The sequence below is a fragment of the Geotrypetes seraphini genome, chromosome 16 (genome assembly GCF_902459505.1).
Source record: "Geotrypetes seraphini chromosome 16, aGeoSer1.1, whole genome shotgun sequence".
NCBI lineage: Eukaryota > Metazoa > Chordata > Amphibia > Gymnophiona > Dermophiidae > Geotrypetes > Geotrypetes seraphini.
In genome coordinates this window covers 2,783,189-2,810,108 of record NC_047099.1, presented here as the reverse complement: position 1 = coordinate 2,810,108, position 26,920 = coordinate 2,783,189, and the positions used below count along the sequence as shown (strand labels likewise).

The following is a 26,920-nucleotide window of genomic DNA, read 5'->3' as shown; positions in this document are numbered from 1 at the left end:
AAGTATTAAGCAGTGTAGTAAAAAGATAAACAAATACATCCTCATACATCACAATAATTTATTTTGACCATAACACAGCAGGGCACATCAGTGATGTCACTTCGTCCTCTCACCTCCAGATTGGTTAGGTCTCCATAGGGCTTTTCGCCATAGGACAGCACCTCCCACATTACAATCCCAAAGCTCCAGACATCACTGGCTGACGTGAAGGTGCGGTTAGCAATGGCTTCCGGCGCTGTCCAACGAATGGGGATCTTCCCTCCCTGTAAGAGGGAGCAGACATATTATACAATGCTCCTCTCCTCTCACACCCATCCTATATACCCCTGCCCTTCCATATGCCTTTTCTCTATTGGCCTCTTAACTGGATTTCCTTATTTTCCTCTGTCGGGATACTCCACAACTCTTTTTGCTTCATGTGCATTTCACAATTTTTCTCTCTAGAGATCCAGCTGCTCATGGGCTTCCAGGGGCCCCTTACCCGTGTCTCATACGTGCCCTCAAAGTCATTCTCCAGCACACGGGACAAGCCAAAGTCAGAGACCTTACAGAGGAGGTTATGTGTGACCAGGATGTTACGGGCTGCCAGATCACGGTGTACGTAGTTTCTCTCAGAGAGGTATCGCATCCCGGCGGCAATGCCCTGCAGCATTCCTACGAGCTGCACACAGCTAAACTTCTCATCGTTCTCCTGCAGGGGGGGGGAGATAACCAGAGGTGTCAGATGTGGGGAAGGGGAAGAAAGAGCCAGACGTGTCAGCTCAAAGGGAAGGAGACAAGTTTCAAGTTTAATAGTTATTTGATTAATCGCTTATCTTTTTTACTAAGTGATATACAATATAAGTTAATAAAAACAAATACAAAAAAACAATGACAAACAGAAAAACGGGAGGGAGAAGGGGTAAACTACAATAAAGTCAAGAAAAGAAGAGAATGGGGAGAAACAAAAGGAAAGGGAAATGCTCTGATTGGAGCCAAGGACAAAGCTCAATGCTCGACGGCATCTTTACATAAGAAGCATTTCAAAGCTTGCTCTTCTTACCTTAAGGAAGGCATCCAGCGCTCCGTTCTCCATGAATTCAGTGAGGATCATCATAGGTTTTTCTGGTGGAAGAGAAGGAGAAATGGTCAAGAAATGAATCACTGTTCTGACCCAGTGAGTCTGGCTTTCAGGACAGTCATATACACAAACCTGTCTTATGCTTCTTCATTGTCGATACCCTGGAAGTACACAGTACTAACCATAATTTTTCTCAGTTTTAAAATGTGAGCATAGAAAGATCAAGTGCTAGAACTACTACTACACAGAGCTCCCAGACATATGCAGTGTCATATACAAGATCATATGAATTTGCTTATTCATGGTTTTAAATCAAAAAATACATTTTCATTTTTCAGGCTATTTTAAGCCCTGTAAGCTCCCCCCTTAAGCTTTTTACCTGATGGTCTAGTGGGTTTTCGGGGCAGGAGCAATCTTCCTATGCTCCTGCCCCGTGCAGATCACTCACAGGAAATGGCTCGAGAGACTACGGGAGCTCAAGGCAGCCATTTCCTGTGAGTGATCTGCACGAGGTAGGAGACTACGGGAGCTCAAGGCAGCCATTTCCTGTGAGTGATCTGCACGAGGTAGGAGCGTAGGAAGATCTCTCCTGCCCCCGAAAACCCGCTAGACCATCAGGTAAGGCTTAAGGGGTGGGGGTCTTTCAGGGCTTAAAATAGCTGGGGGAAGCGGGGGTTAGGGGCAGAACCGACCCAAATATTATTCGCGTTTTATAAATATTTGCGGGCCGGCTCTGCCTTTAACCCCCATGAATACAAAGGGGGAAGTGTACCAGACTGGGACAGATCGAAGGTCCTTCAAGCCCAGTATCCTGTTTCCAAGAATTTCCAACCCAAGTCCAAGTACCAGGCAGAAACCCAAAGAGTAGCAACATTTCAGAGCTGAGATTGTGATGTCATAATGTCTCATTCCACCAATGCCTAAGAGCCAACCTCAGCAATTATATCACAATGGGTCGATTGTCCTAGACTTGGCTCACATAAGAATTGTTATACTGGGACAGACTGAAGGTCCATCAAGCCCAGTCTCCTGTTTGCAACAGTGGCGAACCCAGGTCCCAAGTAGTAAAACAGATTTTTATGCTGCTTGTGCCAGATCTGCACATGTGATGGGGCTGGCAAATAGTGGCAAGTGTGGGAGCAGATAGGGAGCTGCCAACTGGGGGAAGAGAAAGTAGGGTACAGTGAGCTAGCGATGGCCTTAGGCATTAGGATCTAGAAGCTGAGAGCAGATATCTCTGAATAACTTCATGTTGTGAGAGATGCTTTGAGAGGTGGGAAAGGAAGTTGGGTCTGACCTTGCTGAAGGTCATGCTATGAGACATTGATGCAGTGGCGGGATTGGAAATTTGGTACTCAGTAACTCAGCTGACACAGCTCTGAGGGACTGTGTGCTTGAGGCAACACATTAAGAGGTGATGGATTGCTTCTTTCACCTACTCCCTTTCCCTCTCCACCATGGCCCGCCTCTTACGTTTGGTGACCACTCCCTGCAGCTGGACAATGTTGGGGTGATTGAACTGTCCCATGATTGTGGCCTCACGTAGGAAGTTCCACCACTGTGAGTCAGAGTATGTGGACTTCAGTGTCTTGATGGCTACAACCACTCTCTCCTTCCCTGGCAGCCGCAGCGAGCCACGGTATACCTCTCCAAATTCTCCTGCAGAGACATCACAAGATAGAAGAGAGTTTTTTCTTTAGTAAGCTTTTAGTAATATGTAAACTGCTTTGATTGTAATCACAGGCTATATATCAAGTCCCATCCTCCTCCCTTCCCTGGCCTTTCTCCTTAATTAGAGTTTAATTATTATTATAGCATTTATATTTTCTTAAGTGATAAAAATGTTTTTCAACTTGCTGTAAAATGCTTAGGACACTCCTTATGTTCAATTAGGCAGGAGTATACATACAGAGGGGCATTTTCAAAACATACTTCTAAGTCTGATTTGGACGTATGGCGCTAGACGTCCAAAGTTGGCAGTAAAAAAATGCCTATTTTCAAAAGGAAAACCACACATCTAGAAATATATATATATATATTTAAAATCCTCTATCTGGACGTCCAGGCTATTGGGATACCAAGACCGCCAGAACGTCTAGCTTTATACCACATTTTCAACAAAAATTTCAGCCAAGTCCCAAATAAGAACATAAGAATAGCCTTACTGGGTCAGACCAATGGTCAAACAAGCCCAGTAGCCTGTTCCCATGGTGGCCAATCCAAAAACCAAGGAGTAGCAATATTCCATGCTACCGATCCAGGGCAAGAAGCTTCCCCCATGTCTTTCTCAATAACAGACTATGGACTTTTCCTCTAGGACAAGACCATTTGGCGATAGCCCTGATGGGTGCAAGTGGCACCTATATGGCAGTAGAGTAGGGTTTTGGGGGACTCACATTTTCCACCATGAATGTGGTGGTTAGAGTGACCTATGGGACTTGCTACTCCTCTCTATGGTTTACTAGAGCACCCTCCAGGCTACTAAAGACACCTGTGTGCAGCTCTACCAGGCTTTTCTATATGCTAATTTTCTGGAGACAGGTATGCACATTTGTATTCTGATCTTTGTGGGTGTGAGGGGGGGAGTGTGGGGGTGTCTTACCTTGATGCATGCAGTGGTCATCTGTCAGTTTGGGCACCTTTGTGGCACTTAGACCCTTCTAAAACAGGTCCAGTTCCAAACCTATAAGTTCCGTCCATGATGTCTTGCAAAATGTTTGACATCCATATCTAACCCTCCTTGAGACTGCCCAAAGCCCGCCCATAACACGCCTCCACCACGCCCATCTCGCACTATGAACATACAGAGGCTGGAACAACGTACTATACGTACAGAAAGACTGTTTTGATTATTGGCACTTGGACGTCCTGGTGATTAGGACGTCCAAAGGCCGATTTAGGCAGATTTTTGGATGTCTGGACAGTGTATAGAACACCAATGGCATGCCAAGTCCTGGGCACCTTACAACTGAGATGACAAGAAAACAATTCTAAGCTGGACTCACCCTCACCAATGACACTCTCCATGTTGACATATGCTGGGTCAATCTCCTTTGTGAACTGCAGAAAGGTCCTGGATGGGTCCTCATATGCTTGAAGATCCACATAGGGTTTCAGGAGATCCTTCTCTGCTACAATCAGAGAGAGAGACAACCATATTAGGCCTCTGTGACTCTCTGACATATACTTCTTATCCCGAAGGAGCCAGAATGATTCCATCCAGTAACCAAAAGAGATAGACTGCCAGAATTACATAGCCCTTCTCCACTCTGTATCCCCAAAACAAAACAACCAGTTGGTCCACCCAGGAGAGAATGCTAGATTGAATTACAGAGCCCTAATCTCTGGTCTCTTTTGTACATCCCTGAGATAGAGAGACACACAGATTAGAGATCCAGAGTATCTCGATAAAAGGAATTCTAAAATGAGAGCAGAACTTACCTTGATCTAAACAGTCAGCACCCCTACGGCGACGCTGGGATCTTCTGTAGTTCATAGACAAAAGAAGGATATCAAAATCAGCATTCACCCCCGCTATTCCAAAACTGAAGCTCTTCATCCTCAACACACAGCTGTGCCAGTGCTCTCCCTTCAGCTGTTCCAGTACTAAGACACCCCCCCTTGCATATGGCTCTGTAAATGCACCTTCCCTTGCCCCAAAACTGAGATACACTCCCATCACACTGCTATGTTAATCCACTTTATTCCTGCCCTATAGCCCCCCCGCCCATGATATTCCAGTACTGAGACCCCCCTCCCCTCCCAAACACAGTAGCAGTGCCATGCACCTACCTTGCAGCACCCCATACCTTTTTCGGATGCAGAAAAATAGTATAACTCCAAGAATCAGAAGAACTCCTATGATGATAGTAGCTAGTATACCAGCACTGGATTTCTCTGACTCTGTCCAGGGAAAAGATGAGAGTAAGTGAAGCAGGTGCCCCAGTGAACAGAAATGTGTGAAGGCCCCCTGGCTGAGGTTATGGATTTACCTGCTGGCAGTGTCTGAAACGCCTGGTGATCAGAAAAGGGTCCAGCTCCCAAAGGACTACAGGCACGCACTTGCAGTAAGTAGGTGGTTTCTGGTTGAAGGTCATTGAGGATCACATCTGGTTCCTGCATCTCTTTCACTGTGTAATGCTCCTCATCGCCCTGCAAGAAGCAAAAGAAGAGGTTCAGGGAAAGTTGGAGATCTAATATAGAAACATCAAAGAGACATCTATGCAAAGTTCCTTCACCTTCTCGTAGAATTTGATCTCATAGCTGAGGTGGGTCTGGCTCCGGTGCTGCAGTGGTGCTGTCCAGGACACTGACAGACTATTCTCACTTCGTTTCACCAGGATGATCTGAGTCACCACCAGCGGAGCTGGGAAGGGAGAGAAGCACCTCCAGTTAGGCAAAGGAGAAATTCACTTCTCTCCAATGGCTTTACTGAAAATACATAGTAACATAATAGATGACGGCCGATAAAGACCCGAATGGTCCATCCAGTCTGCCCAACCTGATTCAAATTAATTTTTTTTTTCTTCTTAGCTATTTCTGAGCAAGATCCAAAGCTCTGCCCGGAACTGTTCTTAGGTTCCAACTACTGAAGGCTCCGTCAAAGCCCACTCCAGCCCACATACACCATCCCAGCCATTGTAGCCCTCCCCAGCCCATTCTCCACCAAACAGCCATATAGAGACACAGACCATGCAAATCTGCCCAGTACTGGCCTTAGTGCTTCAATATTTACTATTATTTTCTGATTCTACATCCTCTGTGCTTTTTTGAACTCCGTCACTGTTTTCCTCTCCACCATCTCTCTTGGAAGCGCAATCCAGTCATCCACCATCCTCATGACTAAATCAGACATGACTGTGAGGGTTCAGAGGTCTGGCCAGACTGCATCCGATCTTCTAGTATAGTCTCTCAGTGTCGCTGTGCTGATTGTCATCACACCCTCCCCGAACATGGGGCTAGATTCACTAAGCAAACCGATCGTGTACCGATCGGTTTGTGATCCCTTTGCGACTCAATTTCCCTCCAACCCGATTCACTAACCTGTGTACCGATCCGATCCCAATCTGCGCATGCAAATGAGAGGGAACGGCATTCAAATATAGGCAGGCAAAGATTCACTAAACAAAGTGAGGATCACCGATTGGGTTGACCAATCCAAAAATAAGCGATTGCTGAGGACCAGTCGCTCAGGTCCTTTCCAACTGCCCTGCTTCTATGCTCCCTGCCCCGATCTCCTGCTCTCAGCCCCCGACTTTCTGGCTCTATCTTGCCGCCCTGCTCAGCCCCAATCTCCTATTCTCAGCCCCTGACTTTCCAGCTCTGTCTCGCCACCCTGCTCAGCCCCGATCTCCTGCCCTGTTCAGCCCCGACTCACCTACCCTTCCCCGCAATGCGAGCCCATGGTTTTAACCCGCGGGTTTAAAGTGGGTTAAAACCACGGGCTTGCAAAGTAGAAAAAACAGTCAGCTAAATAAGTTTAAAAAAATTTAAAAAAAACAGTCAGCTAGTAAAAAAAAAAGTAAAAAAAAGCTCTGCCGGGCATGCGCAGACCATCTACAGTCAAGGAAAATGGTCTGCGCATGCTTAAGGATCGCTCTCCAGCAATCTGTGCGGTTGGTGGGGGGGCATGCCAACGTTCGTCCCCATTTGCATGCAAGCCTTTAGTGAATTCGTCAGTCTGCATGCAGTCACCCACGGATCGGGCAGACAAATGATGGATTAAAGCACAGACAGTTGATAAATGGATCTTCAACAGAACCCCAGGTAGGCATAGCATTGATACACATAAAACAGGAATACAGCCAAAAGCCCAGGGAGAGGGACTTGATATACCAACTTTCAAAGCAGTTCACATATTATATATAGGTTCTTATTTTGGACCTGGGACGATAGAGGGTTAAGCAACTTGAATCTTTAAAAACATGCTATGGCTTTAATAGGAAGGAAAAGAGAGCAAGTGGGGAGTGAGATAGAATACGTCAACCTTGAGACAATCGTTTATTTCTTTAAACGCAAAAAACACGTGAATAAAAAGTCCAATAAACGTCACGTATTTATTGTGGAAGGATTCAGTTGAAGACTTTTTATTCACGTACTTTTACATGTATTTTATTTTGAGTTTAAAGAAATAAAAGGTTGTCTAAAGGTTGACGTGTTAGATCCCGCTCCCCACTTGCTCTCTTTTCGTTGGATTTTACGTGGGGTTTCGGTTCCCTTTCCTTTATTCCACATTGAATAGGAAGGAAAAAACTTTTTAGTTCCATTAAAAAAAAAAAAAATCAGTGCAACAACAAAATAACAATATATATTTTAAACAAAGTATAAGGACCCAGGAAAACAAAGAAACCTAAGAACAAAAAGCTGAATAACCAGATATTTTGAGATTTGTTGCCTTTTCCTGGTAAACTCTATGAACTGCAGCTAGGTTGAATCTCCCCCCCCCCCCTTTCAATGACCCATGTATTAAGGGAGCCATCGCCTTTATTGTCTTTTGCTGAGAATCAGACAGAAGCGAGCATGCAGCTGCTTCTGCATTTCATTTACCTGTGTGTCCGACAACCACCGTCACCTCTGCAAAGCTCCCAGAGTCTTCCACCAGCTCTGAGACATTGTTCCTGGCCTCAACACGAAAGGTGTAATTTGTATATGGCTCCAGTCCATCCATCACCACCCAGGGTTTCTCCAATCTATCTGATGCTGGCCGGAAAGTCAAAGCATCCTGGCAGGGATTACAGGTCCCCACCCCTGGCAAGCAGAGGAAACAGGAGACATGGTAGAATAGCTCCTTGCGACCGCCAAGATCATTTGGAGGCAGCCAGCGGAGGGACAGCTGGGCACCTGAAAGAGTGGAGCTGATATTCAGAGGAACAGAGGGGGGTCCTGGAGAGAGACAGACAATATATTGATTTATTTTAATTTAAAAACTTACACCCTGTTTTCCTAAATTCACAGTGGTTTATAGTATATCTCAGACTCATTACTAGCAAATAGCATGGGGGGGGGGGAGGGGATGAGTGACAAAGGTCTGCATGCAATAGGAGGTGAGAGGCTCATATGCATAGACCAGGAAAGAAACCTCAGGGTGACAGTATGAGGATCTCAAGGTGGTGGCCAAGACCAGAAGGATGCTTGGCTGCACTGAGAAGGCATAACCAGCAGGAAAAAAAGGAGATGGTAACTATATTTTTTCCACAGAGAGGGTAGTGGATGCAGGAGCATAGACAGACACCCAATTGTGGGCATGACAACCGTGCTGCCCAGCATCTCTCCCTCTCCTCCCCCAGGCAATTGGATATTATTTAACTTCACTTGCCCCCCTTCCCTCCCTCCAGTAACTTTAAATGCAAGCAGCAACTCATTCCCCTTCTTCACGCCAGCTCTGAGCCTTCCCTCCAATTCAACTTCCTTGTCCCACAAACAGGAAATTGCGCTAGAGATCTGACCTAAGGAAGGGGAATATGTTATAGGGGTGGGGGGAGTGGAGTTAAGTAACTCCTTGATCTCCTGGAGGGAGAGATGCCAGGAGTCTTCAGCTGCCAGGGCTTGGGGGATCTTTGCCAGCCATATTGCTTCTTTGCCCCCACCCCCGTGGCTATGCTACTGAGTGGAGGCCTGGAATGCTCTGTTGTAGGAAGTGATAGCGTCAAAAACAGTGACGGAGTCTTGCTTGCTTAGACTGTAAGCTCATTTGAGCAGGGACTGTCTCCTTTGTGACTGTACAGTGTTGTGTATGTCTCGTAGCACTTTAGAAATAATAGTAGTAGCAGGAATCAAAAAGGTGTGAAATAAACAGAGGTTCCATATGCAGCAAGATTTAATAAATAGTACAGAGCATTTCCACATAGTAAAACATGAAAATAACTTTTATACGTTAAAGAATTAAAAAAGAAAAAGCAAGGGGTGAGGGAATAGACTGCACCAGGCAACAGTTGCAACCCTTAAAACAAGGGGGGGGAAGAGTAGCCCACTGGGCACTTTTCTGGGCAGTCTGGATGAGCCAAGCTGGTCTTTATCTGCCATCATTTATTACGTTACTCTGATTCTCATCACAAAACATAAAAGTTGGCTCAGCATCAAAAGAGACCAGGCTCTGCCCATGTGTCTATGAAGAACAGGGGAGCCAGGAATACCGATGTATCCCAGAACTAAATCTCTTGGGATTTGCAGCCCTCCTCCTTTTCTTCCTAAATACAGGCAATTACCATCAATACTTCCAAAATTCCCTATTCCCTCCAACACCCTTTCATTCCGGCCTCCTTCTCTTGAAAGATCGCTTGATCCCTCCTCCCCTATCTGCCCAAGTGGCTCTCTCACGGGTGCAGGTGGCTCCGTGTCCCTCGCCACGGGCCCGGTAGAATCCCACAATGCAGGAGCAAGCAGTGGCACTGGAAGACGCTGAAGCGCTGTTGGGGGGACATTTCAGGCAACGGGGGGTCTGCGGGGAGTTCTTGTAGAAACCTCGTGAGCACGCTGCCAAAAGACAGGAAAAAAAGAACATCCAATAAATATGACATATTGTAAATACTTGCATGTAATGCAAACTATACAGGACAAGACCTGCAGCTTTTATGCAATATGAACAGGTTATGAGTAAAGAAATACGATCATGTCACATCCTTCTATTGTGAGTTGCACTGGCTGCCTATGGAGGTTCGGGCATTGTTTAAGCTGGGTCGCTTCTGTTATAAGGCTCTTTTGGGTGGATGCTCTAAAAAGAAATGACAAACTCCAGCATAAGAGCATATATCTGAAAAAGAACATCTAGGCTTGAGGAGTAGGAAGAGAAAAGCCAGAATGCAGAGAGAGGAAGGGAAAGAGCGAGGGGAGATCAAAGGAAAGAATTTTGAATAATAAGCTCATTCATTTCAGATCATGTTCAGTAGGATAAATTTCAATGGGATTTATTTATTTATAAAATGTATTCTCCGCTAAAACCTAAACACTGGGTTTTACAAATCTGCGTGGCAAAAGCCTCTAAGCCCTTTAAATCCCTCTGGGCTTCGGGGCAGTTACTGCAGCTTTGTAAAAGGGCGGAAGCATTAGTATGGGAGTGGGTGAGTATTATATACTAAGAACCATATAGAAACACCCAATTTATTTACCCCTCCCCCTTTTTACAAAACCATAGTGCATTTTTTAGCACCGGCCATGGCAGTCATAGAATTCCTGTGAGCATCGGAGCTGGCGTTAAAAACTGCGCTACGGTTTTATAAAATGGGGGTTAGTAAGACCTTCATTCTTAAATATATACTTGTAAGTATTTACAATATCAAGTATTCTGCTGCCCCTCAATCTCTCTCCTCGCTTCTCTCTCCTTACACACCTCCCAGAGAGCTCCGTTCCTCAGATAAGTCACTCTTAACGTTAACCTTCTCCTCCACTGCCAATTCCAGACTTCGTTCCTTACATCTAGCTGCCCCCTATGCCTGGAATAAATGACCCGAGTTTGTCCGTCAAGCCTCTTCCCTTGTTTAAAAGCAGACTGAAACCCTACCTTTTTGATATAGCCTTCAATCCTTAACCCTACCCTTCTGCCAGCTAATTAACCGTTCCCCTTAACCGTATCCATGACATCTTGTTTAGATGCTAAGCTCTTTCGAGCAGGGACTGTTTTCTTCTTCTCTGTGCAGCGCTGCGTGCGTCTGGTAGCGCTTTAGAAATAATTCATAGTAGTAGTATATGTAAGTAGTTTTGGAAACCACGTTAGGTTTTAGGTAGGCTAAAAGCTGTTTAAAAAAATATAACAAACATATGTCAATGGCATTATTAACAATGTCCCATTTAACTAGCAAAAAAAGACAAGGCAGGAAAAAGCCTCAGAAGAATTCGCTGGGTGTCTGTATATGCTTTTTAGATCCGAGATAATCTCGTAGGGGAATAGAGAAGTAGTGGCAAATGACCACCAGGTGGCAGAGGAGCCTCATAGTTCAGTGCAAAGATCCCAAGGTGCATCCATAGGGAAAGCAAAAGTGTATTTTGTTTTGGGGGTAACTATAAAGTGGACAAGAATATTTAGACACCAGGAACACCTGTCCCTGTCCACCCATATATCTCAAGTAGTTTCCACCTCCTTCTACTACCGCCGCCAACTGAAATGGATCAAACCCTACATCTCCAAACCAGACCTAGCCCAACTCCTCTGCGCCTATGTTCTCTCCAGGATGGATTACTGCAACTCTCTATTTAACGGAGTGGCCAAAAAAGATCTCAAAGGCATTCAGCGTGTACAAAACGCAGCAATCCGCCTCCTAAACAGCCTGAACTACCACGACCCCCATCTCCCCAGCCGTCCGTGCAGCGCACCGGCTTCCGATCAACCAATGGTGAGCATTCAATGCCCTGGTAATAGCACATAAAAGAATTTAAGCCACCACACCAGCCTACATAGGATCCAAGATAACCCTATACATCCCCATCTGCCTCCTCCGCTCTGAAACAGAGAAAAGCCTATGCTTCCCCCAGGAAGGTCTCTCCTGTCAGAAACCGCCCGCAAACTCTCCTACAGCCACTTCATCCCCCATCTCTGGAATCAACTCTCTCTGCAAATCAGATTACAGAACTCATTGATGACCTTCCGGTCATCAATGCAATCAACCCCCAACCTTCCGGTCATCCTGCAATCAACCCCCATCGCCCCCTTAAATTCCCCCTTCCTTCTGCACTCACTTCTCCACTCTTAACCTATACTTAAGTTGCTGTATAGTCTTTGTACTGTCCAAATGTATTCCACTATGAATGTTTGCTACTGGGAGGACGAGCGAGCTTTTCGCGTTCCTGCCCCTCTGCTAAATCGGTCGCTGCTGCAAGTTCTGATTTCAGCTGTACCGAGCAGGAGGGCACTTTGGTGCTGCTGAGCGGCTTCCTTAATGACTCATGCAAGTTCTCGTGAGACTCGCCGCAGCCATTCAAGAAGCCACTCAGTAATCTAAATGAGACAAGGGGACAGGACAGAGAGACCCCCTCTCTCTGAACACAAAGCCTGACGGGGGAAGCTGCAAGTAGAGCAGTGGGAAATTAAAAAGCTGAATCACTGCTCTCAGTCTCCCTTTATTCCTACAAAGGAAGAGATATGGCATAAATCCTCCCTGCCATGACAGTGAGGTGGGGGTGAAGCATGTCCAGACAAGCCCAGCCCTATCTCCTTTTTAAATGAACAGAAAAGGGCTGACAAAAGTTTGGCGTTATAGAATTTTTGTGGGGTGAGAAGCAAGTACAGTTCTAGGGTAGAAAGAGCAAAGTCATGGGGACAGTCCTGGGCCGAGGCAGATAGGGGAAAGAATGAGATGAGACCAACAGGAATGCTGACTAGGGGATTACCCAGCTATTAAGAGGGCCCTGCACAGAAGGTTCAAGGTGTGCGTGAGTCAGTGCAGGAACCAGTTTTACCAGAGACAGGAGAAGGAGGTGGAGAATCAGCCAGGCAGAGCCTGGGAAACCAACCACAGAGATAATTAAACTGTAACCCTTCCCTGCCCTGAGAGCCTGAGTCATAGGAAGTGCCTGAGGGTCAAAGGCTGCCTGGGAACCCTCGTTTCTAGCCCTACCCTCGGTCATAGCTGGGATTCACACTCCCAGCCTCTAAACACAAGTGGATCCACACTGCCCAGTGCATAAGAACCGGCTCTGTACGGCTTGAGTAAACTCTTGGTGTCCAGGGAGAGGTCATTTCTGTTGGGTTTACTACCCTCACCTCCCTCAATCATTCTGTGGCCCAGTGCAGTAATGCCAAGATCCACATACCCCCAGGGCACTAATAACAGGCTTCATACCCTTTTTCTCCTTTCTTGCTACAAGATTCAGTATTGTGTCTACCCAAAGAATTGGACTGCTGCACTTTCTGTTGACCATGTGTGTGGGTGTTGTTCCAAGCAGATATCCTACCTCCATTTTTAAAAACGTCCCTTTTGGAGAAGAAAGCACCATGTAGTACAAAAAAAGCAAATGTCACAACACTGTGTCATGGGGGGGCTTTGGGTGGGGAAATTCAGAATGAAAAAACAAACCCAACCACTAACCTGAGCACGCCACACTATCTTTACTCGCTTCATGTCCCGCTAGGCACTGGCATCGCCCCACAGGAACCAGCCACTCGCCATCTATGCTGCAGTGCATCCTGGGTGCTCCTCCACCTTCCTCATCTTCATTGGCATTAGCAACACAGTTGCCAGGCACCTCCACCAGTCCTTCTGATGCCGCCAGAGTCTCTGGGAAAAGTGCAAGTCCCCGTGTCTCTGATGCGCACACCTTATAGAAGGCACGGACCGACACCAGCGCCACACAGGCACCCGAGTTCTGGAAAGCAAGGTAGAAGCCACGGCTGGAGAGAGGGGCAATGGAGCTGACTTCCACATTCAGTCGCATGGCACCTGCCGCAATGTCCCGGTGGGTGAAGCTGAGGTCAGGTGCAATTGTATCCACCTTAGTGAAGAGTGAGCGGCGAAAAAGAATGCCATGGTCCTCCTCCGACTCCATGTAATAGAGGTTGAAGGTCTCCCGGCAGGCTACTGACTCCCCTGCAAAGCTTTGGCAGTCGCGCACAGTGAATCGGAGCTCCACAAAGACCCGGCGGGCGGCACCACGGAAGATCCAGCCAGTGCGAAGCCAGTGGTCTGTGTCAGGGCGTAGGACATCGCAATCCTGGTACATGTATGTGGGAGTACCGTTCACCATCTCCTGCCGAGCACTCCACTGCATGGGGGAAATGGGGTGTAGAGAAATAAAGAATTAGTGATTTCATTCAGACCCCTATGTAGACAGATTTAAAGTATTAATAAAATGCCTGGAGCTGTCCTTATTCCCTCCAGTGTGTAGTAACATGAGATTAGAAATGCCTAAGGATAGTCTTTTTTCCTTGCACGAAAACAGAGAAAAATGAAGCCTATCCAGCTACCGTTTCCGTCTCCACTACCTCTACCAGGAGGCCATTTCAAGCATTCACCACTTTCCATGGAAAAATGTTTTCTGAGGTTACTTCTGAATCTATCGCATTCATCCTATGGCCCCTCATTCCGGAGCACCCTTTCAACTGGGTATTTAAATGTCTCTATCATATCTCCCCTTTCCCGCCTTTCCTCCAAGGTATACATTTTGAGATCTTAAGCCTTATGACGAAGACCACACACCATTTTAGTAGCCTTCCTCTGGACCAACTTCATCCGGTTTATATCTTTTTGAAGGAATCCCAGAGTCTTATACAAAGGCATCAATATCTCCCTTTTCCTACTGGTAATTCCTCTCGCTGTGCACCCAGACCTCTTCTGGCCTTTGCTGTCTGCTTTTGGCCTCCTTAAGATCATCATCTCTCATGACCAGAAGCACTTCAGCACCTAAACCGTACTGTTGTTTTGGGTTTTTGCAGCCCAAATGTATGATCCCGTATTTTTAGCATTGAATCTTAGCTGCCAAAATTCTTCAAGCTTCGCTAGGTCCTTCCTTATATTATCCACACCATCAGAGGTGTCTACTCTATTGCAGGTTTTGGTATCATCCACAAAGAGGCAATCTTAAGCAAATTGTTCATAATAATGTTCACATAAATGTTAAACAAACATGGCCCAAGAATTGAACTTTGTGATACACCACTGGTAACATCAGGGGCAGCTCAAGACAATCTGCTGCCTGAGAGGCGAATAATGAGAGGGCGCTGTCCCCCCCCACCCCACAATTTTATCTTTAATTGTTCCAAAGGTTGGCGATTCACACACGCTGCCCGTCTGGCGGAAATGTAAGTGTAAACCTGAGTACGCCCATGCTTGGCCTACCACGTCTGATAGTTTGTCTGGAACAGTTTATGGTATGGCATAGTATGGGGTATAATAATTAGGCCTATTTTTAATAGTAACTCTCAAGCAACCAGAAACTTGATTTATCCCCATGGGTGCCGGTTAACTGAGAGTCTACTGCATTTGGATTTGGTATGTATTCCCTGCACCTTCTCATAGAGTGAGGTAGAAGAAATAAAAATGCATGAGGGATGATCTATTATTGTCTGCAAGGGGTGATTATGTGGATGTAGTAGTATATGCCCATCCCTCCCTGTGCTTACCCCTGTATCCGGAGGATCCGGCAACCATCCCAGTTCTCCCTGAGCTACAGATGTATCCAGTAAGTTCACTGTAAAATAGCACAAGAAAGTTAATGTTGCAAGGACACATACTGACCTTCAAAAGTCACTTTCTCTCTGCAGAATCCTAACATTCAAAAAAAAATGTAGTTGGGAGCGGAGAGGAACAAGTTAACCATGCTGGGAAGGTGTTTATTTGGAGAAAGCGATATAATGGTAGCCACTGGTTCCTTTCTCCCTCTCCTTTCACACGAAGGGTACAGCTTTGTTCCCCTTCGTTCAATTTTTCACTTCTTTATATATTACTTTGGCAACATCAGGCTGGAAAAATGTCTCTAAGGTAACTGTCTCTTTAAGTGAAGGGTGAGAGGAGAGGCTCTGGTGCGGACAATGAGAGAAGGAGGTGGAAAAAGCAACTGGTGAATGAAGGCCAGAAAGAGGGGGTGGAGATCAAGGAGAGGGCCAGAGTTCAGACAGACTCTTGCAAATACAGAAGAAAGGACTAAAAGTGGAAACAGAAATAGAAACGGAGCTGGAGACTACAAAATGCATTTCCTTCTATGCAAAGAGAAAATCAAAGTCTTCCCACAAAAGAATGAGCAAGAAAAAACGGTGTCTAATCCTGGGGAAAGAGGAAAAGCAGCAAAATCTGTGGGATCCAGTGAGTCCCCTGGTTAGAACCAAGAATAGTACTGTGGAAAGGATTTGTTCAATCCACGCGGTCCCAAACTTTGAGGGCAAACGAATGTGGAGGAAAGCAATGTCAGCGAAAGAAACAAAAATTGTTGCAGCTGCACTTTCTCCGGACTTTTCTTTTCATCCACATTTGGGCCCTCGCTGTGTAGGACCCCTGAGGAAGGCTGTTTCAGCCAAAACACAGACCGTGTTGGGTCCACACCATCGACTGATTTTTGATGTTAGTCTTCAAATCCCTGCTTATTATTTTATTGAACATTATATTGCTTTATTTCCTTTTAAGTTAGATTTCAGTTTAAAGCATATTGTAAACTGTTTCGTTTTTACATGATAGACGGCATATCAAATAACAACTGTATTTTCTTCATGTGTTGGACTAAATAAATGCCTGCATCAAGAACATCCTTTCCACAGTATTCTTTTTGGTTTTCACTGTGGAACTTCTGGGTTTCTTTGTTGCTGACTAGAACCAGTAACTCAGCAGGAGACCATCTGGACCAGTGGCTTCAAACTTGTGGCCCGCCAAGTACTATTTTGAGGCCCTCGGTATGTTTATCATAATCACAAAAGTAAAATAAAACAGTTTCTTGATCAGATGTCTCTTTAGCTATAAATTACATTATTATTATTAAAACTTAGCTAAAAGGAAAGATTTATAAATTGTCATTTCTTTAATAAGACATTAACTATTTTTTCTGAGGCCCTCCAAGTACCTACAAATCCAAAATGTGGCCCTGCAAAGGGGTTGAGTTGGAGACCACTGGTCTGGACCAAACCCAGATCCCAGGAACTGTCTTCTACATTTTGTGATCCTTGTGAGAAAGAAGACTGCCCACTTAACATAACTTTAGTGACAGGCTAGAGATATCCTTTTATGTAAATGGAGATCTAGCTTCCTTCCCTGTCACAGACAAACCAGAAAGTACACCCTCCCACAGCTCTGAGGAATGAGGAAAGACGGCCTCTTTTTCACTGGGGATCCCACACCTTCAGGAAGGAGAGACCTGGTGCATTGCTCTGAGGAAGCTCACTGCACCTACTCACAGCAGTACCGCTGACAGGGAACATAAGAATGGCCGCTGCTGGGTCAGACCAGTGGTCCATCATGCCCAACAGTCTGCTCACGTGGCAGCCCTCTGGTCAAAGACCAGTGCCCTAACTGACACTAGCCCTACTTGCCTACGTTCACTCTAGCCACCTGCATGCCTACAATTACAGAAAGAAAGAAAAAAGTATTCTTTTTGTCCTCTGTTGCTTAAGAGAATAATTTCTAATCTCTGTCTGTCACTGACGTTGTGTGTGAGTCAGGGGAGTCACATTACTCTCCCCCACCCACCAAAGTCACTGGTCTCAGGGTTAAACAGATGGGGATGGCCTAGTGCCTAGGATAATGAGCTAAGAGTCTGCAGAGGAGGTTAAAATAAAACAAAAGAATTGCCATACTGGGACATTCCAAAGATCCATCAAGCCCAGTATCCTATTTCCAACAATGCCCAACCCAGGTCCCAAGTACCTAGCTAGATCTCAAGTGGTAAAACAGATTTTATGCTGCTAATCCTAGGAATAAGCAGTGGATTTCGCCAAGGCATCTCAATAATGGCGTATGGACTTCCCTTTTAGGAATTTATCCAAACCTTTTTTAAACCCCGCTAAGCTTACTATAAGAACATAAGAATAGCCTTTTCCACCAATTACCTTGTGAAGGGGGAATTAGTTCTCCTAGGACAAGCAGGATGAGTCAGCCACATATGGGTGTTGTCCCAACAGCTCCCAATTTGCTGATAAGCTCTCCAATAGCTCAGAGATATTTTTTTTTCTCTCTCTCTCGGGCCCACTGGGCATGCCCGAGTCCTACCCATTTCCCCCTGCTTCCCCCTAATCCCCAGTCTTTAGTCTCCGCCCGTTCCCATCGGTCAGATTTTCTACAGCTCTCCATTACAACTTTTCTACCATCAAGACTTTTTCTACTTACCATCTTGAAGATGCCAGAAACATCAAAGAAATGTTTGGGATGCAGAAAAAGGATGAGTACACTGGATCCTCATGAATTGTGCGTCCGCTGCCTGGTGCTTGCATTGTGCCCGCTTGTCTCCACGTGCACGCAAGCTAAGGAAGAGGGCACTGAGAGACTTCGTGAAGAGAAGTGAGGCCCGAGAATCTTCCTCCAGCAGCCATCCTCATCGGAATGCTGCAGTGGGGGATCCACAAGCTACAGCGGTAAGGAGCCTCCAGGATGCCCTGGCTCAGCTAAACTCCCCGCCTGCACTCAGCCCGGCAGAGAAATCTCTCCTGGAGTCCCTGCATGCTGCCACATACAGCCAGCCCCTGCAAGCAGCCGATAGGGGTCTCGCCAGACCGAGAGATCTCTCCCGGAGTCTCTGCATGCTGCCGCGTAAAGCCAGCCCCTGCAGGCAGCAGATCGGGGTTTTCGCCCTCCAGACTGAGAGATCTCTCCCGGAGTCCCTGCATGCTGCCATGTAAAGCCAGCCCCTGTAGGCAGATCGGGGTTTTCGCCCTCCAGACTGAAAAATCTCTCCCGGAGTCCCTGCATGCTAACGCGTACAACCAGCCCCTGCAGGCAGCCGATTGGGGTTCCCCCTCCAGCCCCAAAGGTAAGTCCTATCTGCTTGCTTTTGGGAAAACTTCTGATAATCTTTTGCAGCCCCGAGGGCTCTGCCCCGCCCTCCTCCCAATCTGAACATAAGGAGAAAGAAACCTCCTGCTGACCTAACTCCTCTCTCAGCGGGCAACATTCCCCCCAATGCCCTAAATAACAAAAAAAAAAAAAACCCAGAAAGGAGGACTCACCCCAAGTTCCTCCAGAAACTCACAGCCTTTCTCAAGATCCACGTGGGTAGACCACCAGTACCCAAGACAGATTACTACAATGCCTGAACTACTGCAGGCAGGTGGTGGCAATTCCAGTCCACAAGAACCTCCTGGACTGCAGAGACAAGATTTGGCAGACTCCCTCTTCAGGGCAACCAACATCAAGGAGCCTGGAAGTGAAGTACTAGATCTTTCTGGCCCGGGGGTTCGACAACCTGCAGCAGCCATACATGGACATTGCGATAGTCTTGGTGCTCAAGAGAAACAGGGCAGCATGATCCCCCCTCCAACGCCCCGTCAGGGAAGGACCTGAAAAACCCTGGATTCCAAGGGGAAAAAAGACCTTCGAGGGCGCAATGCTGAGCGTACGAATTGCTGCGCTCCAGTTCCAGATGCGACTTTATCAGGAGGCCATTGAGAGAAAATAAATAAATAAAATAAAACAGGGACTCCAGCTCACCACCAAGCCGGTCCAGGAGTCTCTTTCATTCCTCCTCCATAATTTAGAGGAATGCAGCCAAGTGATACCCCAGAACACCACACTGGCAGCAGTCTGTGCCCCAGCGCTCGCAACAGTAACATAACTGCTACACAAACAAGCACCGCCCGAGGGGCAGGGGCATCCAAGAGCAGCCCTCTCCCAAAAACAAAAACAGAGCCTGCTTTTGGTGGCCAACAGTCCTGGTCTGTTTTGGTCGTAGGAGATGAACAATTGAGGCTTGTCTGGTTTGTTGCATAGTTAGGGCCCGCACACAGTCCAGGAGGTGTCGCTGAGGTGGCTGTGTGCCTCTCTGTGGGGGGATGTAGAGTGCAGGGAGGCACGCTGAAGCCACCTTCGGCAAGAATCGGGGGTGGGTTCTGGGTACCACCCTGTTCTCATGGAGGAGGGTGTCGGAGGGTGATGGACAAGGGCCTGGATCTCGCCAACACATCTGGCCGACGCGATGGAGGTCAGGGTTTTCCCGGCAAGGAATATGGGATCTGCCTCCCCCAAAGGTTTGAAGGGATCGAGGTGAGCTGATGTGGCACCAAGTTGAGGTCCCATCCGGGCGTTGGTGGTCTGACCGGTGAGTGCAGATTGGACAGTCCCTTCATGAAATTTTTTTCATTTAGATACATGAGCTATTTCCAGGATTCTAGGGACATTATTTGAGGCAGTCCCAAAGGTTTGAGAAGCATCAGTGAGACATGAATTATGGCTTTCCTGATTTTTTACCCACTGCTCAAATCACTCCAGTAAGCTCTTCTAAAAAGGTACTTTTACTGGTTTGTTTTTGTTGTAAAAGGGCTGAGGTAAAATCAAGCCCTCCTATCTATTTTCAGTAGTGGGAGAGTGGTACCTGGTACAAACACCTTGGGAGAGTGATGGGTAAAGCCTGGACTGGTACTGGGCAGACTTGCATGGTCTGTGCCCTCTCTATGGCAATTCAGTTTAGGGTGGGCTGGGGGCCAGGGCTTCAGTGGGAACTCCAGTAATTTGGAACAAGAGGACAGTCCGTATCCTGCAAAAGATGAGATAGAAACATAGAACATGAAGGCAGAAAAGGGCCACGGCCCATCTAGTCTGCCCACACTAATGGCCCACCCCCTAACTACCTCCATGAAGAGATCCCACATGCCAAATAGAAACATATTTTCTTAAAATCTAGCACGCTGCTGGCCTCAATTACCTGTTGTGGAAGATTATTCCAGCGGTCAACCACCCTTTCGGTGAAGAAATATTTTCTGGTGTCGCCATGAAATTTCCCACCCCTGATTTTCAACGGATGCCCTTTTGTTGCCGTGGGTCCTTTAAGAAAAAAGAGATCCTCTTCCACCTCGATACGGCCCATGATATATTTGAACGTCTCGGTCATGTCTCCCCTGTCTCTGCGTTCCTCGAGTGAGTACAGCTGCAACTTACCCAGTCGTTCCTCATACGGGAGATCCTTGAGTCCTGAGACCATCCTGGTGGCCATTCGCTGAACCGACTCAACTCTCCGCACATCTTTTTGACAATACGGCCTCCAGAATTGTACACAGTATTCCAAATGGGGTCTCACCATGGATCTGTACAAGGGCATTATGACCTCGGGCTTACGGCTGATGAAACTTCTACGAATACAGCCCATGATTTGTCTAGCCCTGGATGAAGCTTTCTCCACTTGATTGGCAGTCTTCATGTCTTCGCTAATGATCACCCCCAAGTCACGTTCTGCTACAGTCCTTGCTAGGATCTCACCATTTAGGGTGTAAGTCCTGCATGGATTTTTGCTGCCAAGGTGCATGACCTTGCATTTTTTGGCATTGAAACTTAGTTGCCAAGTCTTTGACCAATGCTCCAGCAGGAGTAGGTCCTGCGTCATACTGTCGGGCATTGAGCTTTTGTCGGGCACTGTTCTTTCATCTGTTGTGCGGTTGCCTACCATGTTGCATAGTTTGGCGTCATCAGCGAATAATGTAATTTTACCTCGAAGCCCCTCAGCCAAGTCTCTTACGAAGATGTTAAATAGGATTGGGCACTCCGCTGATCACCTCTGTTGTATCAGAGAGGGTACCGTTTACCACTACCCTCTGAAGTCTACCTCTAAGCCAGTCCCTAACCCATGCAGTTAATGTTTCACCCAGTCCCATCGAACCCATCTTGCTCAATAACCTGCGGTGTGGGACGCTATCAAACGCTTTGCTGAAGTCCAAGTACACGACGTCCGGGGACTCCCCTATATCCAGCTTTCTTGTTACCCAGTCAAAGAAGCTGATCAGATTTGATTGGCAGGACCTTCCCTTCGTAAAACCATGTTGATGGGGATCTTGTAGATTCTCCTCGTTCAGGATCATATCCAATTGGCGTTTGATTAGTGTTTCCATAAGTTTACTCACTATCGATGTGAGACTCACCGGTCTATAATTCTCAGCCTCCGTCCTGCATCCCTTTTTGTGGAGTGGAATGACGTTAGCCATTTTCCAATCCAACGGGACTCTTCCTGTACTTAGGAAAAGATTGAAGAGTGCGGATAACGGTTCTGCCAGGACGTCACTCAACTCCCTGAGCACCCTGGGGTGTAGTTTGTCCGGTCCCATAGCTTTGTTCACCTTGAGTCTTGATAGCTCCTCGTAGACACTGCTGGGCTTAAACTCGAAATTTCGAAACGGGTCTTCTGAGTTTTCCCTCGTCGGCAGCTGAGGGCCGGATCCCGGCACCTCGCAAGTGAAGACCGAGCAGAAGTATTCATTTAAAAGTTTGGCTTTGTCGGAGTCCGATTCTACATAGTTCCTGTCGGGTTTCCTAAGGCATACTATCCCATCTGTGTTTCTTTTTCTGTCACTAATATACCGGAAGAAGGATTTATCGCCCTTCTTGATGTTCTTCGCAAGGTTCTCCTCCATTCGGAGTTTGGCCTCCCTGACTGCCGTTTTGACTGCTTTTGACTTGGCCAGATAGTCTTCCTTGGATTCTCGCTTCCCTGATTGTTTGTAGATGATGAACGCTCTTTTCTTCTTTTTTATGAGGTCTGAGATCTCCGCAGAGAACCACTGCGGTCTATTGTTTCTTCGCCGTTTACTTACTGATTTGACATAGCGGTTGGTTGCTTTGTGTAAGGTTGATTTCAGAGTTGACCACATTACCTCTACATTATCTGTTTCGGCATGGTTTTGCAGTGCCCGATGGACGAAATCTCCCATGCTTTAGAAGTTTGTGCCCTTAAAGTTGAGGACCTTGGTTGATGTACTTGACTTAGTGAAACGTTTCCTGAGGTTGAACCATATCATGTTGTGGAGGCCAACGTATCGCCTGATCCCTAGTGGGCTCTAATACCATTTGTCTGAGTCTCGCTCCCTTTTTAGAGGTTAATAGCTTCCTGCTGCCGCTGGTCGTAGTGGAAAGATTGTTCCAATCCACATCTGGCATATTGAAGTCTCCTAACAATACTGTGTCTCCACGCAAAGTGATATTCTCAATGTCTTCGACTATTCTATATCCATGTCCTCCTGTTGTCTTGGAGGTCTGTATATAACACCAAGATACAGGCATTTGTCCTTCCCCCTAGCCAAATTCACCCAGAGGGATTCCCCGGTGTACTTAACATCTGCGATTTTGGTAACTTTGATGTCCTCTTTAGTGTATAGTGCTACCCCTTCTCCCATTTTGATAGGCCGGAGTTTCAACTGCAAGTCCCGTAGTTGGTACCTAAGGCTAATAGTTGGTGAACTTCTACACTCTATGACCCAGTAATATCAAAGAAAAAAGACAATTCAATTTAATCATGGGCAGACTGGATGGCCATATAGGTCTTTATCTGCCGTCATTTACTATGTGGTCTGGGACAAGCATAGAAGATTCTCAGTAGCAGAGGAGGGGTGAAGATGGGATAGCTGGGAATGAATGGCAGAGGAGGTGAGAGCTAGTTGTACATTGCTCGGGTTTGACATGCAATCGGCAACCGTTTATAGAATCCAGGACTTACTGCCTTCAAAATAGGTGTTGGTAAATGGTCATGTGTGAATTTGGTTTTAATAGCCGCATGCTAGTGCCTTATGGTGATGTATTTCACTGACACCACATGCAAATGAAACATCGTCTGCAATATGTGCAAAATTTATACATTTCTTTTAGGGAAGTGTCCTGCAAACTTTCTCAAGCCGTGGCTCGAAGCACCTGGAAGTGCGTGGATATCACTGTGATGACATCACACGCATGCATGACATTATCATGTCGATGTCCACGTGTGTGTGAAGGCCCTCCAGGCAGGCCCTGAGCTGCCAGTGGGGGGGGGGGGCCAGAGAGGTTAGGTGCTGGCACCCACTGATTGCCTACAGGACGAGGCTCTCGCCACAAGAGGCACGTCCTGTAGGCAGTCAGCTGGCATCAGCGCCTCTCTCCCCCCCCCCCCTCCCAGCGTACCACGGCACACCTGAAATCTCAGGAGGCACACTAGTGTGCCTTGACCCACAGTTTGAGATACACTGATTTCGGGTTTATCATGTATATGATGACTTTAAGAGTTGTTTTCATGCTTTGTTTGTTTATCACCGGTTAGACATATTTTGTTTTGCTTTGCAGCCCATACAGTAGCCCTAATCTTTTTCCACTTTAACCACGTCTGCCTTCAAAATTGCCTTCCAATAGTGAGTGCATGGTCATTTTACTGCTGTGTTATAAATGGGCTTAGCCCTTGGGGAAAACCCCATGTAAGGGGCACTTTATACCATGGCTTAGTAAAAGGACCCCTGAATAAAACAACTGCCCTTCCTGAATGCATCTCCTGCAGATACAGATAGGAAAAACATCCTATGGATGCACATGCATGTACAATGTTCAGAACTCGACATTGTGTGTGTGTGGATGTCTGGGGGATGCTTTTCCTTTGTAGGTGTCTGGCATTTTGCTGTTCTTGTAAACCACCTGATAGAAAACAATTTCAATAAATGAGTTTGTGTGCACACACATTTATATTTTAAAATTTGAAGATAATCCCTACAAAATACATTTCCGATCCCTCAAAGTGGTTCGCAATAACAGAAAAAAAATAATCACCCCTTTCAACCCACATAGGAAGCATATATACACGCAAAGGAAGAGAGAAACCATTTTCTCAGTCACAGAGAACAACTGGAGTCTGGATGGCGAAACTCCACTGTGATGTTGCAAGCTCCAAACTCTGGACTTTGAACCGTCAGCATATACCCCCAAACCTCTCCGACCTTGGCTGAATTTCTCTTTACCTACCTAAAAGAGGGAATAAAGGTCTCGGATCTTGTAGCTGGAGTCAGACCAAAAGAGAAGGGGCTTTGATTGGGGAACCAGATATGGGGCGGGAGGAGATGATAACTAAACCAATAAATGTCAGCATAATACCCCATCCGGTCTCCAACAGCTTGACATTCAGGCTCATCTATGATATAGGACATGTAACCTAGGAAATGACGGCAGAGAGATGTAGAGAAAGGGGAAAAAAAGGTAAAGAAAAGCAGGCAATAACCAGAGATACAGATTCTGCCGAGGCTGGAGGAGAAAAGCAGGGGTCAGCAATAATAACCAAAGCTACAAGAATTATTGAGGCCGGGTGAGGAGGGCCAATGACCAGAGAAACAGGAAGTGCTGAGGGGAAAAGCAGTGTAGGCCTGAGAATCAGGGTACCAAGTTTGATTCCCACTACCGCTCCTTGTGATGTCATTTAAACCTCCACAGTACCTGTATGAAATATGTATATCAAATCCCATCCCATCAGCCTTTCCCCAGTAGCCAGATTTCCAGGAACTGCTGAGGGGAGAAAAAGAGGGGCAATGACCAGATATAGAATCAACTGGGGGGGGGGGGGAAGGAAGGATAACTATGGATATGGGTTTTTAAATCCCACAATCTTTCTATTTTTTGTCTAACATTCAATAGAAAACTCACTGTCCAAATGTTTAGCTTTTTGAAAATATAAAATATGTGCCAAACTCAACAAATCAGAAAGGGGGGGGGGTTAACTTAAACTAAAAGGTATGTAGTGCTGTTCCTTGTGACCCTGGGCAAGTCACTTAATCCCCCCCATTGTCCCAGGTACATTAGAAAGATTGTGAGTCCCTGAATAAATTCATATAAACCATTCTGAGGCCCCAGGGGAGAAACTGAATGAGTAAATAAGTGAAAATCACGATTCTTCTTTCCTGTACTCCCACCATCGCCAAGGTGTTGATAATACTAATATCTTTCCCCTACTTTTACTAAAGCTGCACTAGAGAATTCCTATAAGAATCAAAGCATTTAGTGCTCCGGGTAGAGAATGACACGGGGCGTCATTCCTGCAAGCTCCGTCCTCATCTGTACAAGCCTCAAACACTTTAAAATCATACGTGTTCGAGGCTGGTGCGGTTAAGGCAGAGCTTACAGGAACTGGAGCAGGGACGTGGAAATTGAGTTTGTCCCTGTGTCATTCTCTAGTAGAAACCTCTACCGTGGCTTAGTACAAAGGGGAGGGGGGGGGGGTTGTGTTTGTAAGGGAGCACTTGGATTCTGGATCTCATCTGGATCAGTTTACCTAAGAAAGCACAAGTTTGACAAATATATTCTCTTTCTTTCTTTTTTGCAACATTTGCATGTAAACATTTGAGAAGCGTGAGTGGCACTATAAAAATCAAAAATGAAGAGAAAGGATTTTACCTGTGATATAAAAATAACTATTGGCACAGTTGATATCCAGACTGATGGCCTAGTGACTTTGTCTCAATTTGTTACTCTGGGAATATAATGTGTTATTTCTCTTCCTGAAAATCCACCCCCCACCCCTACCCCTAGCAGGCCAGACCCAAATATCCCAATTTCTTTATACCTCCCATTTAGAAGTACAACTGGGACCAGATGGCCTTCACGAGAACTTTGCTGGGGAAATGTTTCAACCTCAATTGTCAGGTCTTTCCCTCACTCTCCTTCGGCATTCCATATCAGCAATGTCTTGCACTCAGGAGTGTGGAACATGTCACTGTCCCTTCCCTTCCCATTCTTCAGGGGTGAACTGTCCTCGCCCTTTCTTGATCCCTAGGCCATGAGGGGAGCTGTCCGACCTTCAACATCTTTGCGTCTAGGGCTGAGAGAGCAGCCATCTCTCGCTACCTTTTTTTCTCAAAACTTTTTTTTTTTTTTGGGGGGGGGGGAGGTGCGCAGCCGTCTCTTACCTTCCTTACTCTCAGGAGTGGGTAGACAGAGGCACTGGAGGAGCAAGAGTGCCAAGGCAACCCGAAATCTACGATCCATGCTGGGGAGGGGGTTTTGCCCCCCTCCTTCCTCCCCAGGCTCAGTTTCTTGTCTCCACCTCTCTGCTCCTGACACAGGCAGTGTATGGAAGGTGGAGCTGAGTACAGCCCTTACCTGCCTTAAAGGGGCAGGTATGCCAAAAGACAGCCCACTTTTTATCTGGCTGGAATATATGTGACTGCATTAAAGGTGTCTCTGCCCGGAGTCCAATTCTGCAGCCTCTCCAAGCCAACACACAGCCAGGGCACCACCTGCTGTCTAATCACTGCAAGGCATGTTTCTAATAAGAATAGGCTTCTACAGGGCCCCGGAAAGCTCATTTCTCCTAGGACAAGCAGGATGAGTCAGCCAGAGCTAGTAGAACCAGAGATTAGCAGGAAAGCACAGGGAGAAGCCTGGGCCCCTGCAAGGGATGTACGAACAAAGGGGCCATCCAGGGTACTAAACCCGGGGGAAACCCTGCCCTTTTCAGTCTGAGTCTGTGAGCCCAGAAGGGAAAGGGAAGCAAAAAACACCCAACAAAACACACAGAACTGAGGCAAAGAGAGTTAAA

General features: G+C 46.5%; 1 protein-coding gene across 3 annotated transcripts in view; it reads right to left on the bottom strand.

Moving 5' to 3' along the window:
- The window catches only part of EPHA1 (EPH receptor A1), a 29,677-nt gene extending 3,215 nt beyond the window's left edge, over nucleotides 1-26,462 (bottom strand). Inside the window, exons 1-14 of one of the 3 annotated variants that reach the window (XM_033924839.1) lie at nucleotides 26,289-26,462; nucleotides 15,108-15,175; nucleotides 13,078-13,750; nucleotides 9,377-9,532; nucleotides 7,607-7,942; nucleotides 5,299-5,426; nucleotides 5,053-5,212; nucleotides 4,870-4,963; nucleotides 4,502-4,545; nucleotides 4,066-4,191; nucleotides 2,534-2,719; nucleotides 1,043-1,104; nucleotides 482-691; nucleotides 114-263 (exon numbers count right to left, since the gene is read on the bottom strand). In XM_033924839.1, coding sequence (XP_033780730.1) covers nucleotides 114-263; nucleotides 482-691; nucleotides 1,043-1,104; nucleotides 2,534-2,719; nucleotides 4,066-4,191; nucleotides 4,502-4,545; nucleotides 4,870-4,963; nucleotides 5,053-5,212; nucleotides 5,299-5,426; nucleotides 7,607-7,942; nucleotides 9,377-9,532; nucleotides 13,078-13,750; nucleotides 15,108-15,175; nucleotides 26,289-26,367 — 2,472 coding nt within the window. In that variant the 5' untranslated portion in view covers nucleotides 26,368-26,462. The remainder of the gene's footprint in view (nucleotides 1-113; nucleotides 264-481; nucleotides 692-1,042; nucleotides 1,105-2,533; nucleotides 2,720-4,065; nucleotides 4,192-4,501; nucleotides 4,546-4,869; nucleotides 4,964-5,052; nucleotides 5,213-5,298; nucleotides 5,427-7,606; nucleotides 7,943-9,376; nucleotides 9,533-13,077; nucleotides 13,751-15,107; nucleotides 15,176-26,288) is intronic. The other 2 variants (XM_033924840.1, XM_033924841.1) reach the window with 2 other exon arrangements.
- Between the last annotated feature and the right edge of the window lie 458 nt (nucleotides 26,463-26,920).